At 53.1% G+C, this 14,451-nt stretch overlaps 1 protein-coding gene and 1 long non-coding RNA gene across 2 annotated transcripts; both read right to left on the bottom strand.

Moving 5' to 3' along the window:
• Positions 1–4,033: 4,033 nt before the first annotated feature.
• Positions 4,034–7,933, bottom strand: LOC131586653 (uncharacterized). Its single transcript, XR_009279198.1, has 3 exons — positions 7,851–7,933; positions 6,234–6,441; positions 4,034–6,019 (listed from the first exon to the last, which is right to left on the bottom strand). It is a non-coding gene; the product is annotated as an uncharacterized LOC131586653 (long non-coding RNA).
• A 2,336-nt stretch (positions 7,934–10,269) lies between these two features.
• Positions 10,270–14,197, bottom strand: TMEM250 (transmembrane protein 250). Its single transcript, XM_058853908.1, has 3 exons — positions 14,042–14,197; positions 12,698–12,868; positions 10,270–10,817 (listed from the first exon to the last, which is right to left on the bottom strand). The coding sequence occupies exon 3, from the start codon at positions 10,709–10,711 to the stop codon at positions 10,292–10,294; it is 420 nt and encodes a 139-aa protein (XP_058709891.1). The 5' UTR covers positions 10,712–10,817; positions 12,698–12,868; positions 14,042–14,197; the 3' UTR covers positions 10,270–10,291.
• Between the last annotated feature and the right edge of the window lie 254 nt (positions 14,198–14,451).

Consider the following 14,451-nt stretch of genomic DNA (forward strand, 5'->3'; position numbering starts at 1 on the left):
GTGTGAGCACGGGCACAACTCGAACAATCAATCTCTGTGGAAACCACCCCTCTGCTCCTGCAAAGAGCAGTCAGTGCACTCCTCTGGCTCTGGGCAGCCAGAGTGCAGAAATGCATCAATTCTGGGGATTTTTGACCTGCAAAGCCCCCACAGCAGCCTCCCCCCCCCCCCCCAAATGCTGCAATAGCGACTTAGACTCCCCATGTACCCAGAGGAGCTCTTTGTACAGTGCCTTAATCAGTACATAAAATGCTTTCAGTGAAATGCTGCCTTCTTCTGTCTATTTGTCACAACTGATGCTCTGGTGAACAGTAAATAGGAAATTTGTTGGCAAATCAGCGCTACCAGCTCTGTTTGCAGGGAAAGGCTGGAGCACAGAGCTCTGGACAAGTCCCTGTCGTGCCTCGTGCTGGACCCTCAGTCCTTGAGGCTCAGCAAGACCTGAAGGCACATAAATCTCCCCTCAACAACCCAGCAAAACCCAGACAGAGCGTGGTTATGTAATTCCCAGCACTTCTGATGTTATTAAAAGGGCTGATTAAAGCAATGTATGCACAAGAATTCCCCATCAGTTTTGCAGGGAAAGCTCCACATTGAAAATTCCGACCCTTTTTCACTGCCTGTGCTGCTCCCCACCTCCCTCCCCTCATCCCCATCCCCATTGCACAACGCTGGTTTCATGTTTGCCACCAGACAGTTTGCAGTCAGCCTCACATGGAAAAGAAGGAAGTAACAGTGCCTACATTGCACAGAACTGCAAGCAAACGCCTTTCCAAGAAACTATTAAGCAGTGCTCATTTGAAGTTTAAACGAAAAAAAAAAAAAAAAAAAAAAAGACAAACTTGGAAGGATTTTTCTTGGCTCGGAGCTTTTTATGAAATTCAGATTGGAAGCGAAACGTGGCCAGGCAACAGCAGTGGGGCAGCAGAGACAGGGTGCAGGCAGGAATGTGCTGATGGATCCAAGCTCTCCGCAGTGCCAGTCCCTTCCCTGGGTGCTGTCCCCTTCCAGAGGGGCTGCAGGAAGGAGCAGTGAGCTGCAGCCCCTGGGGCACAGCTGGCACCCCTGTGCTGCTCCTCCTGCCCCCATGGCCCAGCTGTCCCCTGCTCCATCACCCCACAGCTCCCCTGTGCTGCTCCTGCCTGGTCCCATGGCCCAGCTGTCCCCTGCTCCATCACCCCACAGCTCCCCTGTGCTGCTCCTGCCTGGTCCCATGGCCCAGCTGTCCCCTGCTCCATCACCCCACAGCTCCCCTGTGCTGCTCCTCCTGCCTGGTCCCATGGCCCAGCTGTCCCCTGCTCCATCACCCCACAGCTCCCCTGTGCTCCTCCTGTCCCCATGGCCCAGCTGTCCCCTGCTCCATCACCCCACAGCTCCCCTGTGCTCCTGTCTGGTCCCATGTCCCAGCTGTCCCCTGCTCCATCACCCCACAGCTCCCCTGTGCTGCTCCTCCTGTCCCCATGGCCCAGCTGTCCCCTGCTCCATCACCCCAGAGCCCCCCTGTGCTGCTCCTCCTGCCCCCATGGCCCAGCTGTCCCCTGCTCCATCACCCCACAGCTCCCCTGTGCTCCTGTCTGGTCCCATGGCCCAGCTGTCCCCTGCTCCATCACCCCACAGCTCCCCTGTGCTCCTCCTGTCCCCATGGCCCAGCTGTGCCCTGCTCCATCACCCCACAGCTCCCCTGTGCTGCTCCTCCTGCCCCCATGGCCCAGCTGTCCCCTGCTCCATCACCCCACAGCTCCCCTGTGCTCCTCCTGTCCCCATGGCCCAGCTGTGCCCTGCTCCATCACCCCACAGCTCCCCTGTGCTGCTCCTGTCCCCATGGCCCAGCTGTCCCCTGCTCCATCACCCCACAGCTCCCCTGTGCTGCTCCTGCCTGTCCCCATGGCCCAGCTGTGCCCTGCTCCATCACCCCACAGCTCCCCTGTGCTGCTCCTCCTGCCCCCATGGCCCAGCTGTCCCCTGCTCCATCACCCCACAGCTCCCCTGTGCTGCTCCTGTCCCCATGGCCCAGCTGTGCCCTGCTCCATCACCCCACAGCTCCCCTGTGCTCCTCCTGTCCCCATGGCCCAGCTGTCCCCTGCTCCATCACCCCACAGCTCCCCTGTGCTGCTCCTGTCCCCATGGCCCAGCTGTCCCCTGCTCCATCACCCCACAGCTCCCCTGTGCTGCTCCTGTCCCCATGGCCCAGCTGTCCCCTGCTCCATCACCCCAGAGCCCCCCTGTGCTCCTCCTGCCTGTCCCCATGGCCCAGCTGTCCCCTGCTCCATCACCCCACAGCTCCCCTGTGCTGCTCCTCCTGCCCCCATGGCCCAGCTGTGCCCTGCTCCATCACCCCACAGCTCCCCTGTGCTCCTCCTGTCCCCATGGCCCAGCTGTGCCCTGCTCCATCACCCCACAGCTCCCCTGTGCTCCTCCTGTCCCCATGGCCCAGCTGTCCCCTGCTCCATCACCCCACAGCTCCCCTGTGCTGCTCCTGCCCCCATGGCCCAGCTGTCCCCTGCTCCATCACCCCACAGCTCCCCTGTGCTCCTCCTGTCCCCATGGCCCAGCTGTCCCCTGCTCCATCACCCCACAGCTCCCCTGTGCTGCTCCTCCTGCCTGTCCCCATAGCCCAGCTGTCCCCTGCTCCATCACCCCACAGCTCCCCTGTGCTCCTGTCTGTCCCCATGGCCCAGCTGTCCCCTGCTCCATCACCCCACAGCTCCCCTGTGCTCCTGTCTGTCCCCATGGCCCAGCTGTCCCCTGCTCCATCACCCCACAGCTCCCCTGTGCTGCTCCTCCTGTCCCCATGGCCCAGCTGTCCCCTGCTCCATCACCCCACAGCTCCCCTGTGCTCCTCCTGTCCCCATGGCCCAGCTGTCCCCTGCTCCATCACCCCAGAGCCCCCCTGTGCTCCTCCTGCCTGTCCCCATGGCCCAGCTGTCCCCTGCTCCATCACCCCACAGCTCCCCTGTGCTCCTCCTGTCCCCATGGCCCAGCTGTCCCCTGCTCCATCACCCCAGAGCCCCCCTGTGCTCCTCCTGCCTGTCCCCATGGCCCAGCTGTCCCCTGCTCCATCACCCCACAGCTCCCCTGTGCTGCTCCTGTCTGGTCCCATGGCCCAGCTGTCCCCTGCTCCATCACCCCACAGCTCCCCTGTGCTCCTCCTGTCCCCATGGCCCAGCTGTCCCCTGCTCCATCACCCCACAGCTCCCCTGTGCTGCTCCTGCCCCCATGGCCCAGCTGTCCCCTGCTCCATCACCCCACAGCTCCCCTGTGCTCCTCCTCCTGCCCCCATGGCCCAGCTGTCCCCTGCTCCATCACCCCACAGCTCCCCTGTGCTGCTCCTCCTGCCCCCATGGCCCAGCTGTCCCCTGCTCCATCACCCCAGAGCCCCCCTGTGCTCCTCCTGTCCCCATGGCCCAGCTGTCCCCTGCTCCATCACCCCACAGCTCCCCTGTGCTCCTCCTGTCCCCATGGCCCAGCTGTCCCCTGCTCCATCACCCCACAGCTCCCCTGTGCTCCTCCTCCTGTCCCCATGGCCCAGCTGTCCCCTGCTCCATCACCCCACAGCTCCCCTGTGCTGCTCCTCCTGCCCCCATGGCCCAGCTGTCCCCTGCTCCATCACCCCAGAGCCCCCCTGTGCTCCTCCTGTCCCCATGGCCCAGCTGTCCCCTGCTCCATCACCCCACAGCTCCCCGAGCCCCTCGCACCGCCCGGGGATGTTTTTGGCCGCAGAGGCCGGGGCTGGCCGGGGTCCCGGGGCTGTGTGGGTCCCTGTGCCCAGGGATGCTGGCAGAGCACCCAGCAGGACACGGCAGTGAAACAGCCCCTTTGTGCTGCACACAGCAGCAATTGTTCCCTGGGAGCTCTGCATGGACGAGGCTGCTGTCCCCCGGCGGCTTCAGACACCCTTGATGTCAGAATAAACGAACAGGCAGCGTTAAAGTAACCGCGCTGGGCTTTTCCAATATACATCGCTGGCGTTTATTTTTTAAACCGTTGCTCGTTTTTCGAGGCAGGGAGATAAGACTCCTCTGGAAAAAAAAAAAAAAATAAAAAATCTCTTTGCCCATCTAAATTCTCCCCATTACTGAGCAAATGGTTTGCAACAACAAATTTATTCCTCAGCGACTCCTGTGCTCTTTTTTGTTTGAAAAAGCCACAAACAGATTGTGATTTTCTCTAACAGATTCACCATCTGGGAAATTTTTCATGCAACTCCTTTCCTCACTGGGAGCAAGTTACTCAGAGGGGAATTCCCAGCAGAGAGCAGACTCTGAAGGGATGGGTCGTTCATTTAATTAGCATGCATAATCTGGATGTCCTTACTCAGGCAAAACTCTCACCAGGGCCAATGGGAGATTTATTTCTTTTTTTCAAGAACCAGCTAAGGACTTTGGTATTTGTCTCTTGGTGTTACATACAGTGTTTTCCTTGCAGGGAAAAGTTGGCTTTTGGCTGCATTAGAGGCTCTGATTTACTACAGTCTTGTGCATCCAAGGTCAGGATGTGGCCCTTGCAGGCCCTGTCACAAGGCTGAGCCCTGGCAGGAGCAGCTCCCTTTCACACACTTCCCCAGCCCAGGGAACATCCCACGTTTTGGGAGCGCGCCCTGGGGCGGTGTGGGGTGGAGGTCAGCAGGGGAAGAGGCTCTGCAGACCCCAACATGCATCAGCACAGAGAAGTGTCCTGTTCCTACAGCCCTTGTGTAAGGGCTGAGGTGTTTTTTTTCTCCTCAGCAGATGAATTTATCACTTGGGAAGATGCAGGAAGCGAGGGATGCTCCTTTCATCTGCTCCCTTAGAGCTGCTCCTGTGGAACATCAGCCCCGATTGCAGCCTCCTGAGCAGAGAGCTCAGAGCAGACCCCAGTGCCCGGCTCTGCTCCCACCTCAGCACAGCTCTGAGAGCTGCACAAGGAGATCTTACACTAAACAATTTTCACTGGCTCATTACTGGACAAAACTTCTCTTTGAACTGACGTTTTCTGGGCACGACGAGCGCTTTGAAGCAGGGAGACAAAATTAGTGCAGAGAGTTGGCAGGTGAAGAAATGACAGCGTGGTTTTTTTTCTTTCCCCCAGCAGCAGAGCTGTCCAGGAGCTATGGAAACCTTGTTTGGCTAAATAAAAACGCAGAAAGATAACAAGGCTTCATATTTTCCAGCAACGTGTTCTCTGGAACAGCACTCTATCTGTGCGTGCTGCAGGCTCCAGAACAGCCAAAGCTGTTCCTGAAGGGAAATGTGCTGTGCTCTTCTCCACAACTGGAAGTAAAGACTGTCTCCTTCCTCCCCAGGAGGGAGGGAAATCAAGTCAGTGATGTAGGAGAACCCTGGGAAGAATTGCAGTGAGCATTCAGACAGGTGAGGGGCTGGTTTCTTCTCCAGTCTGTTCCTGGTGACTTTTTGAGACTTGCAGCTATAAACTGGGACAAAACTTGGCCCCAAAGCTCCCTCTAAGAACTGGACAAACAAGTTCTTCCCCAGGAGATGGCAAAGACTCAATATCCACATATTACTGAAAGTTAAAATACATCCACCCTTGTCCAAATCTTCCTCCCTCTCAGAATCCTCCTCCCTCTTCAAGTTCTGCCCTGTGGCTCTTCAGCTCTTGGGATGAGAGAAAGGAGCATCTCCTACACACACAGGGATGGTGGGCTGCTCTATCCACACAAATATGTCTCCAGTTTGGTCTGGAATGGTCCTGCAGGTCTCCAAAACCTCTGCTCCATGGACTCCAACTTTGCCAGTCACTGGGGAAAAGTCCTGTCCAGCATCTATTTTAGGGTTTCATGCTGTTGAACATCACTGCAGTATTTTCCACACAGGAATAATAGGAATGACAGAGTCCACCATAGCAGGAATATTCCTCTGTTCCCATAGGAAGCATCACAACTGTGTCCTGAAACTACAGCTCTGCACAGCAAGCTCAGCTCCACCAGGGAAAGGAGGAAAGACAGCACCTCCTAGGAATTAATTGCTGTGCTCTCAGTGGGAAGTGACAGCTCCTTCCATCCCCTCTACCCTGCATTGCCCTGTTTTGGAGAATCACAGAGTCATTCATTTTGGAAAAGACCTCCAAGATCAAGTCCAGCCTTCATCCTGAGCTGTGCTCCCAGCCTGCCATCCCCACATCACAGCGATACCACCACGAGAAGAGGAAACTCTTCCTTTTTCTTCCCAACCCATCCACCAACATGTTAACAACCCAAGTTTAATGTAGGTGGCATGTTTCATACAGAATCTTACCGGCACCCAAAACACCAGCTGGTGCCATGTTCTGAAGAGTTAACGAGGTGAAACTCCAACACTTCAGTCTCCTTCCAACATTCCCAGACTGAACAACAGGCCCAAGGCAGCTTCGCCACCGCACGGCTATCAGGGATCCCCCGGCACCCAACCACTCGGGAAGCTCTGGAGCCAGCAGGACTCATTCTCCAAAGGCTTTGGAATAGCTCTGCCATGGACATACTCTCCCAAATCAGTATTCCTAATATTTTTTTTTTTTTTTCTAATTAGTCTTAAGGGTGTTTTTAACCCACGATGTAGAATAGCAATGTTTAAAGACCAATGTTTAAATGTGGAAAGAAAGGAAAAGTCCAAGCAAACCATCTGCTCTTGCTGTTTAAGATGGAATCTGCATGAAGGAATGCTGAAATGAAAATTGCAATAATTTTAGAGTTAAAGCCATCTATATTTTTAATAGACTTAATATATGTTGGAGCCTGATCCATTCCTCCCAACACTGAATTTGGAAAGAGCAAAATACCCAAAAGAACATGAACTTCCCCAACGAGGCACAGTTTGGAAGAACCTGCTCAACCTGAAATATTTCTGGCAAATATCATTATAAACCACTCTTGAAAAGCAGAAAGTTCAGCTTCCCCTGTTTCCTTATTTGTATTCTACAACATTTTGTGTGTCCCTTTATTAAAATTGCCAGGTTTTTCAATTAAATTAAAGGGGGGAAAAAGCTCAACTTATTCTTTGCATAAAGTGAATACAATATTTTGTCTGCCTCTTTCTCCCTTCCTCGGCTGTGGCTTGGCTCCCTTTCAGCTTCTGAGAAAGTTTAGGAATCTCAATTCTGCAAGAAAGAAATACTTTGGCAAAATAATCCTAAAAGCTTTTAAAAAAAAATTAAAACCAATGAATTTACATTCTGAACCATTCCCAAGATCTTACTTACTGTGCAACCTCCTGGGGATGTTGTGAGGTTTAATTAGCTCCAGTTGGAAAATGCTTTGAAGAGGAAAAGTGCCAAATATTGCTCCACTCAGGTAGAGCTAAAATGTCTAAATTATTACATCATAAAACAAATACTTTGAAAATTAATTCCTCTTCCTTGCCAGCACAACTTCACAGCGACTTCACTTCCCCAATGTGCTGGTAGGATCACACCACCGAGGTGTCCAAGTGCTGGTACTGACCAAAAATCAGAGATTTTTGAACATCATGGTGCCTTTGAGGCCACCTCAATTACTGAATTTTGGGGTTGTCTAACTCTGTTTGCCACAGGAGAGCTGATCCTCAGGGCATTCTCAGCGCAGGTACTTGGCCACCTTCGTAGTCTCTGAGACTTTGGAGTCACTGAGCTAAAGCAGCTCAGCCCCAGGGTGTCTCTGGAGGAACATCTGGGCATTTGGCAAAGGTTATTTTTCACGATTTAACAAGGACACGTCCTTATTCCTCAGAGCACAGGGCCAGTGGAAATCTGAGCAGCCAACATGGGTTTATTGAAGGAAGGTGTAAAAGTGAGGCTCAGTCTCCAATTCCCTGCACCAAGGACGTGATAATGACCCAAGGCTCCCAAGATGAGATTTTAACTCTGTGATAAGTTGGTTGTGCTCAGCATCAGTCACTCACCCATATCTGCACTGGGCACTGGGGCTCAGCCTCCAGCACTGACCTTGGGAGGCTCCAGCTCCAGGGCAGATCCCCCATCCCGGCAGGGACAGCTCAGAAAAGGTTCCCTCAGGCTGTCATATTTATGGAATAAAGCACTTGGCTCGCAGTCAAATTACAAGTGATGAAAAAAGGTTGTGAGACTTCTTGTACCCGCAAGCTCCTTTGTTCCTTGACCAAATTAGCGCTGGAAGAGGCACCTGCTATTCATGTGTTAATCGCATGATCGCTGCTCTGCTTTACAGGCTCACACACATCAAAGCCGCTTGTGTCACCCTGTTCCTCTGGGGGTTTTCAAAGGACGCCGTGAGACCGGAGAAGTTCACGACCTGCAGAGAGCCCACACCTTTATTTCCCTCGGAGCTGGAAGCGAAGCAGCGCAGGTTTGGCCGGCCACTTGAGTGTGTCCATCACAGAGCACAAAAATCACCCCAAATCACCCCAGGAGTTCAGCCACCCCCAGGTGAAACAAGGTCCCACCGGCCCAGGAGGATCCCGGTTGTCCCAGCCCCCAGCAGGGCTGTTTGCTGTGTGCTGGGACAGGTTTTGTGCAGGAATTCTGGAGCACAGCCACCCCGGGAGCCTCTCCAGGCTGCACCGGGCAGGAGAGCACCGGGCTGGGCATCACTGGGAGCTCTCTCCACACACAGAACGAGCTGGAGCTCAGACCTGCAGGACATTCAGGATCTGAGGTCCACAGAACAATCCCAGAAAAGGCTCTGGGGAGCTCTCTGTCGGGAGGAAAGTTCCAGACACCAGTTTGTGGCAGATGCTGATGCTACATCTTTGCTGCAGAAAGAGCCTTTGGCTCTCTCGGGGATAATCTAAAGTTCACACCACCGTGGCCATTATTTATTCAGCTCTGCTGTTCAGCTGCATTATCTGTAACACTCCATAATGAGAGAATTTCAGGGGGTGCTTCAGCTTTGGCCTCCACACAGAAGCTTCTCTATTTTCTATCCACAAGCCTCCAAACCAAAGTATGTCAGCAAGACTGCATCACTCACGAGCTGAAATGGGAAGGATCTTTCCCTGTGTGCAACTGGAAATCACAGCTCTGACCAAGAAGATGATAAAAAAACAGTCACATAATTTCACTCTTGCTTATTTCTGTATGATTGACCCCAAAGATTTTGTGGAGGGAGGGAAAAAGGCTCTGCATAATTTTTACCAACTTGTTTTCAAACAGCTCCTTAAAGAATGCAGGGAAAAAGGCAATATTCCATCATAAGGCAAAACAAACAAACAAAAGCAGAATAAAAATAAACTTTAGGCCAGCTTCTGGGCTCCAGAAATAGAGTTACTTAACTGACTGCACAGTAACATCTCAGATCAAGACCAGTAGAACTGAGCTTAAAATTAAACTACCTTTCTGAGCTGTTGGTAACGCTCTGCAGTGACCCTCCCTCTCCCTGCTGCAGAGGAAGAACAATTTGTGTCATTTCAGGGAACAATTATTGTCAGCTCAGACCACTCTCTGCTTCCAATCTCTCCTAGGTAAGACAGTCTCACCTCATTGTGCTCCGTGAGACAGAAGAATCTCTGTGAGAAAGCTGGAACTAATCAATTTGGGGAGAAGTAGAAGCAAATGCCAGGATGTGAACACTGAGGATCATTGCAATGGGTCCCCCTTAATCACTGCAAAATGAGAACATATTTGCCGTGACTGGGAATTTCAGGAGCACATGATAGCAAGCCCTGCTCCCATCCCTCCTGTGGATTTGTGCTGTTAGGGAAAGACTCAATTACTCAGCACTAAATGCCTGGAAAGGACAAAGCCACGCAAAGCTACATAATCACCTTAAAGTGGATGAAACAGGAGAGTGGGGCAAATGTATGTCTTGCATAAATCTAAAAATAAGAGGGGAAAAAAACCCCTAAAGCCCTCTAGTCTGGAATTTCGGGCCCAGGTTCTTATTTGGAATATGCAAAATGAAAATCTACAAGAAAGATACTTATTACATGCCTGAGACATTAAGGAACATTTTTAGGAAAACATTTAGGAAACATTTTTAGGTGAAGATGGATTAAGAGTGTGGAATGCAGAATTATCTGGCTTCTGTCCTCCAGCTAAATCACTGCCTTTTTCATGGCCACAGGAATACAGGAACAGCAGCAGAATAGGCTTTTATGGATTAAAAGAAACTTATACTGACCTGCAATGTGCAAAGAATAAAACACCCAATCAAGAGTTGCACTTTGATACTCAAAATGGCACCTCAGCCCTCAAAGAAATACAAATTCCAGACACAAGCACGTTAATTTATCCACAAAAAAAAAAAATAGCACTGAGAAATAAGTTAATTTATATTAAAGAAAAAAAAAAAAAGAGTAGAGGATATTGACACATTTCGGGGGTAGAAGAAAAATCACCTCCTGATCCCACATGCTCTTGGTTTTATTTACATATCCACAAAGACCATGAAACACCAGCCCAGCCCCCCCACCAGCAGCATGGTCACATGAATCCCGTAGATGAGCAGTTCATTCATGAGGCTGAAGTCCACCCGCCTCCGCCCCAGCAAGAGCAGGATGATGGAGAGTTTGTACTGGAAGCGCAGGAAGATGCGGATGCCGAGGTACTGAAGGCAAAACAAGATCGAGAGAGCCACCCAGAGGATGGAGGTAAAGAGGCTGCAGCTGAAGTACAGCAGGAAGCGGATGAAGCCGTACATCCATCGCGATTTGAGATAGATGTCGAAGTTGTTGTACTTGGTGCGCACCAGGTGCGTGGTGCGCACGGGGCCGCAGGCGGAGTGCAGGCAGGTGGTGTGGGGGCCGTGGAACGAGCGCACCCGCCGGGGAATGGGGATCACCGGCATCGGGCCCTGCCCCGCGCAGCCCGCCCCAGGCCACCGGGGCACATATCAGGAGGCAGCGGGACACGGCACTGCTAAGCCTGGGCTGGATGTCCGCGGAGGGAGACACCTGCGGGAGGGAGGCACAGTGAGCACACTCGGCTTTGGTGCTGATAAAGATCACACACCAGAGAAATCTTCTCTAAATAACACAGACAACAGAAAGCTTCGGTTCTCCTGAAGCTGTTGAACAGAGCAACTCATCCTGGCCGATTTCAACTGCCTTCAACTCACAGCTGCCTTCCGAACCTCAACTCCTTCCCTTAAAACATCTTTGTTTTGCCCCTTTGCTTCTTATTCCCCACACAAACACACTCTATTTCCACGCCAGATTCCAAATAAATTCCCCACACAGCACCAGTTGTAGCCTGTTACAAACTTTATCCAGTGTTAATGCAGCAAAAATGCCTGGTCTGAAATTACCCTGGCTAATTCATAGATTATAATATAGATCATAGATATAATTCATAGATCTTCCCTAATCTAACAGCCACCCTGCAGGAGCCCACCCACCTGAGCAATAATATTAATGTGAGAGCAGTAATATTAATGTATGTGTTTGCATTGGGTTGTATTTCCTTTAAAAAAAAAAAAAGAGTTCTCCAAGTACTTTCACAAGTGGATTCCAGATTTGTGCTCATTTCCAAACTTGGCAAAGCTTCACCAAATAAACAAAGTGAAAATAATGGAAGGTCTTGGAAGAACAATGAGGCAATCATGTTTTTCACACTCCACAGGATGTACCTCCCCTGGCTCAGGCCAGCCTTGTGCTCTCACTGTCACTGCAAGGCCAGGCAGCCTTTCAAAGGCATCCACCTGTTTATTTCTCCCCTTGGGGACCTGCAGAGATAAGTGAAATTATCTTGATCTTCTGCAGTGTTTAGGATTTATAATCTTAACATCCTTCCACACACCCATTGTTGTTGTGTGAGTGATGAGCAGGAACCTCTGAGCTGCTCTCTGCTTCACCCCAGGCTTCTGATGTGCCAAATTCCGGGAATTATGAAATGACAATGCACTCATCAGATAATGCTGGAAAACAACAGGGACTTCCCCAGACTCCTCGCACACCCAAGTGTTCAGATCCAGGCAGATCTTTTCTTTGTTGAACCAAAATTCTGACTGCTCTTAAAATTAAAACCAATTCAAGAGTTACTTCAAGAATTCTTTAGTTTCATTACTAACAGAACTAACCACAGAGCAAATGATAAAGCTGCAGGAAATTGTATTTTCGATATCAAAATCCTTCTCTGATTCAATGTGTCTCAGTGGGGAAGTCTCTGCCCTGCTTCCTGCCTCAAATTCCATGGAAATGGAAATTTCCGTTCTGATCTCTCCTGCTCAGCCCCACGTTCCAATCCCTTTTTGCTCTCAGAGAAATGTGAGGCAGAATTGGCTCTACACGGACCAGGGACTACCAAAAAGGACTAGGGGCTAAATTATGATTTAAAGAATTTAGGAAACCAAGGGTTCTCCTCAATCATCACAGACACCCTCACAATTTGAGGTGCCTCTTGCCCCATTTCCTGTCTGGAGCCAGGAAATGCCAATCAGAAATGTGGCTTTTGCAAGGCACAGGAACTGCTCAGACACTGAACCAGCCCTGCCTAAACCCAACCCAGTTCTGTGCCTGCAGCATGTGACCCCACACACTTCCCACATGATGGCTATGAAGTGCTCAGCGTTTGCTCTCAGGGATATTTTTGGAGGACTAAAGCAAGACAGGTCAAAAATCACATGCTGGGGATTCAGAGCATTCAATTCCTGATGATGCAGGCTCTCCTTGCAACTTCCTCCAGCAGGACACAAAGTTTTCCACAGCTTCCACAAACTCTTGCACAGTTACTGTGCCCACCACGGGAACAGCTTTTGGTGGGTTCATGCTCTTTGAATCAACTCAAATATCAACACTGGAACATTGGGAGGACAAAATAAACTCTGAATTATTACATTTTAGGGGTGCTGCCATCCACTCTGCAGGTCAAGGCTCCGATGCCACTCTGGGATGCCGCTGAATTCTTGGAACAAAAGACTGAAGTTTTCCTGTGACTCCTTCTAGGAAGAGTGACAGAAGCTGCTGAAGTGCTTCATAAACTCACAACTCTCTGCACAGGAGCTGATCTAAAAGACAAAAGGGCACAATAATTGTCAGTTTGCTCATTTTGTGCATTAAACTGCTTACAATTACTAGGCCTCTCCTCAAGCATGAATTTCTAAGTCCATAAAGACTCTAAAAAGAATCCAACACTCAGCAATAGATGGATTCCAGCTCCCTGATCCATGCTGGGAACAATCAGTGAGCTGCTACTCAATGCCAGGACAGAAAATCACAACCAGCTCGTGCTGGTCACCTTCTCCTGCCACAGACTGTCCTGGGGCACGTGAAACATGATGCAGGGAGCACAGACTTTCCAAACTGAATATGGAATAGCAGATCCTCCCCTGTGAGGGTGGGGAGGGGCTGGCACAGGGTGCCCAGAGAAGCTGTGGGTGTCCCTGGATCCCTGGAAGTGTCCAGGGCCAGGCTGGACAGGGCTGGGATAGGGGAAGGTGTCCCTGCCATGGCAGGGGTGGGATGGGATCAGGTCCCTTCCAGCCCAAACCCTTCCGTGGTTCTGTGATTCTCCCCCAGTCTGTATTTTGCCCACCAACAGGTTTGGACACCCCTCCACAATTTTGGGGGCCAACTCGGTCTCTTCCCACAGCTCCCAGGATTGCAGCTGGGGCAGCTGTGTGTCCTGCAGGCCGTCACGGTGGGCTCGGCAGGATGTGAAACACACGAATAACTCAGTGTTTAGCCGAGTTCTCAGCGCTCGCCCGTAGGAAGGGAGGGTGCGGTGAGCGAGGAGCTGAATCTCCGCATCCACCGGGAGCTCCGGGCGGGCTCCGCCGGGCCCCGGGCACTCCCCGCTCCCGGAGGAGGAGCGCGGGCAGCACCGAGCCCTCCGGCGGGCCCCGGGCGCTGCAGGAGGAGCCGCACAAGGTTGGGGACAATGACAAATAAAGGTTAGAGCCGGGGGACGAGCGCCGGGAGCGGCGGAAGCGCCAACTCCTCCTCCATGGGCCGATCCCGAACGGAACCGCGGCCGCTCGGGGAACGAGCTGCGGGAGGGAGCTCGGCCCGGCCTTCCCCGGCGGCCCCGCACGGCCGCGATTCACCCCGGGGACCGGAACCCCCGGGCCCGGCGGGCAGTGACCGAGCGCTGCCGCATCGCCGGGCCCCGGGGCGGAGCTGCCGCCGCCGCAGGGCGAGGCCCGGGCCCCGCCGCCCGCCGGGCCGTGCCCCGCACTCACCGTGGTGCCCATGGCCGCGCCGGGCCCGGGCGGAGCGAGGCCCGGGCCGCCGGGCGCCCGCTCTGCGCATGTGCGGGGGCGGCTCCGGTTCCTCCGGTTCCGGCGGCGGCGGCGGGCGGGGAGCGGCGGCGCGCGGTGATGGCGTCATCGCGCCGCGCCGCCCTCAGCCGGAAGTGGCGGGGACGCGTTGCCCTGGCAACGGGGGCGGCCGGGCCTGGTCACACCGGGGGTCACATCGAGGGGTCACACCGGGGGTCACTGCGGGGGTCACACACGGGGGTCACACCAAGGGTCACACCAGGGGTCACTGCGGGGGTCACACACGGGGGTCACACCGGGGGTCACTGCGGGGGTCACACACGGGGGTCACACCGGGGGTCACTGCGGGGGTCACACACGGGGGTCACACC

This window comes from Poecile atricapillus, chromosome 20 (genome assembly GCF_030490865.1).
Source record: "Poecile atricapillus isolate bPoeAtr1 chromosome 20, bPoeAtr1.hap1, whole genome shotgun sequence".
Taxonomy (NCBI): domain Eukaryota; kingdom Metazoa; phylum Chordata; class Aves; order Passeriformes; family Paridae; genus Poecile; species Poecile atricapillus.

Excerpts from the sequence above, each read along its gene's own strand:
- TMEM250 (XM_058853908.1), bottom strand. The coding sequence starts at position 10,711 with ATGCCGGTGATCCCCATTCCCCGGCGGGTGCGCTCGTTCCACGGCCCC.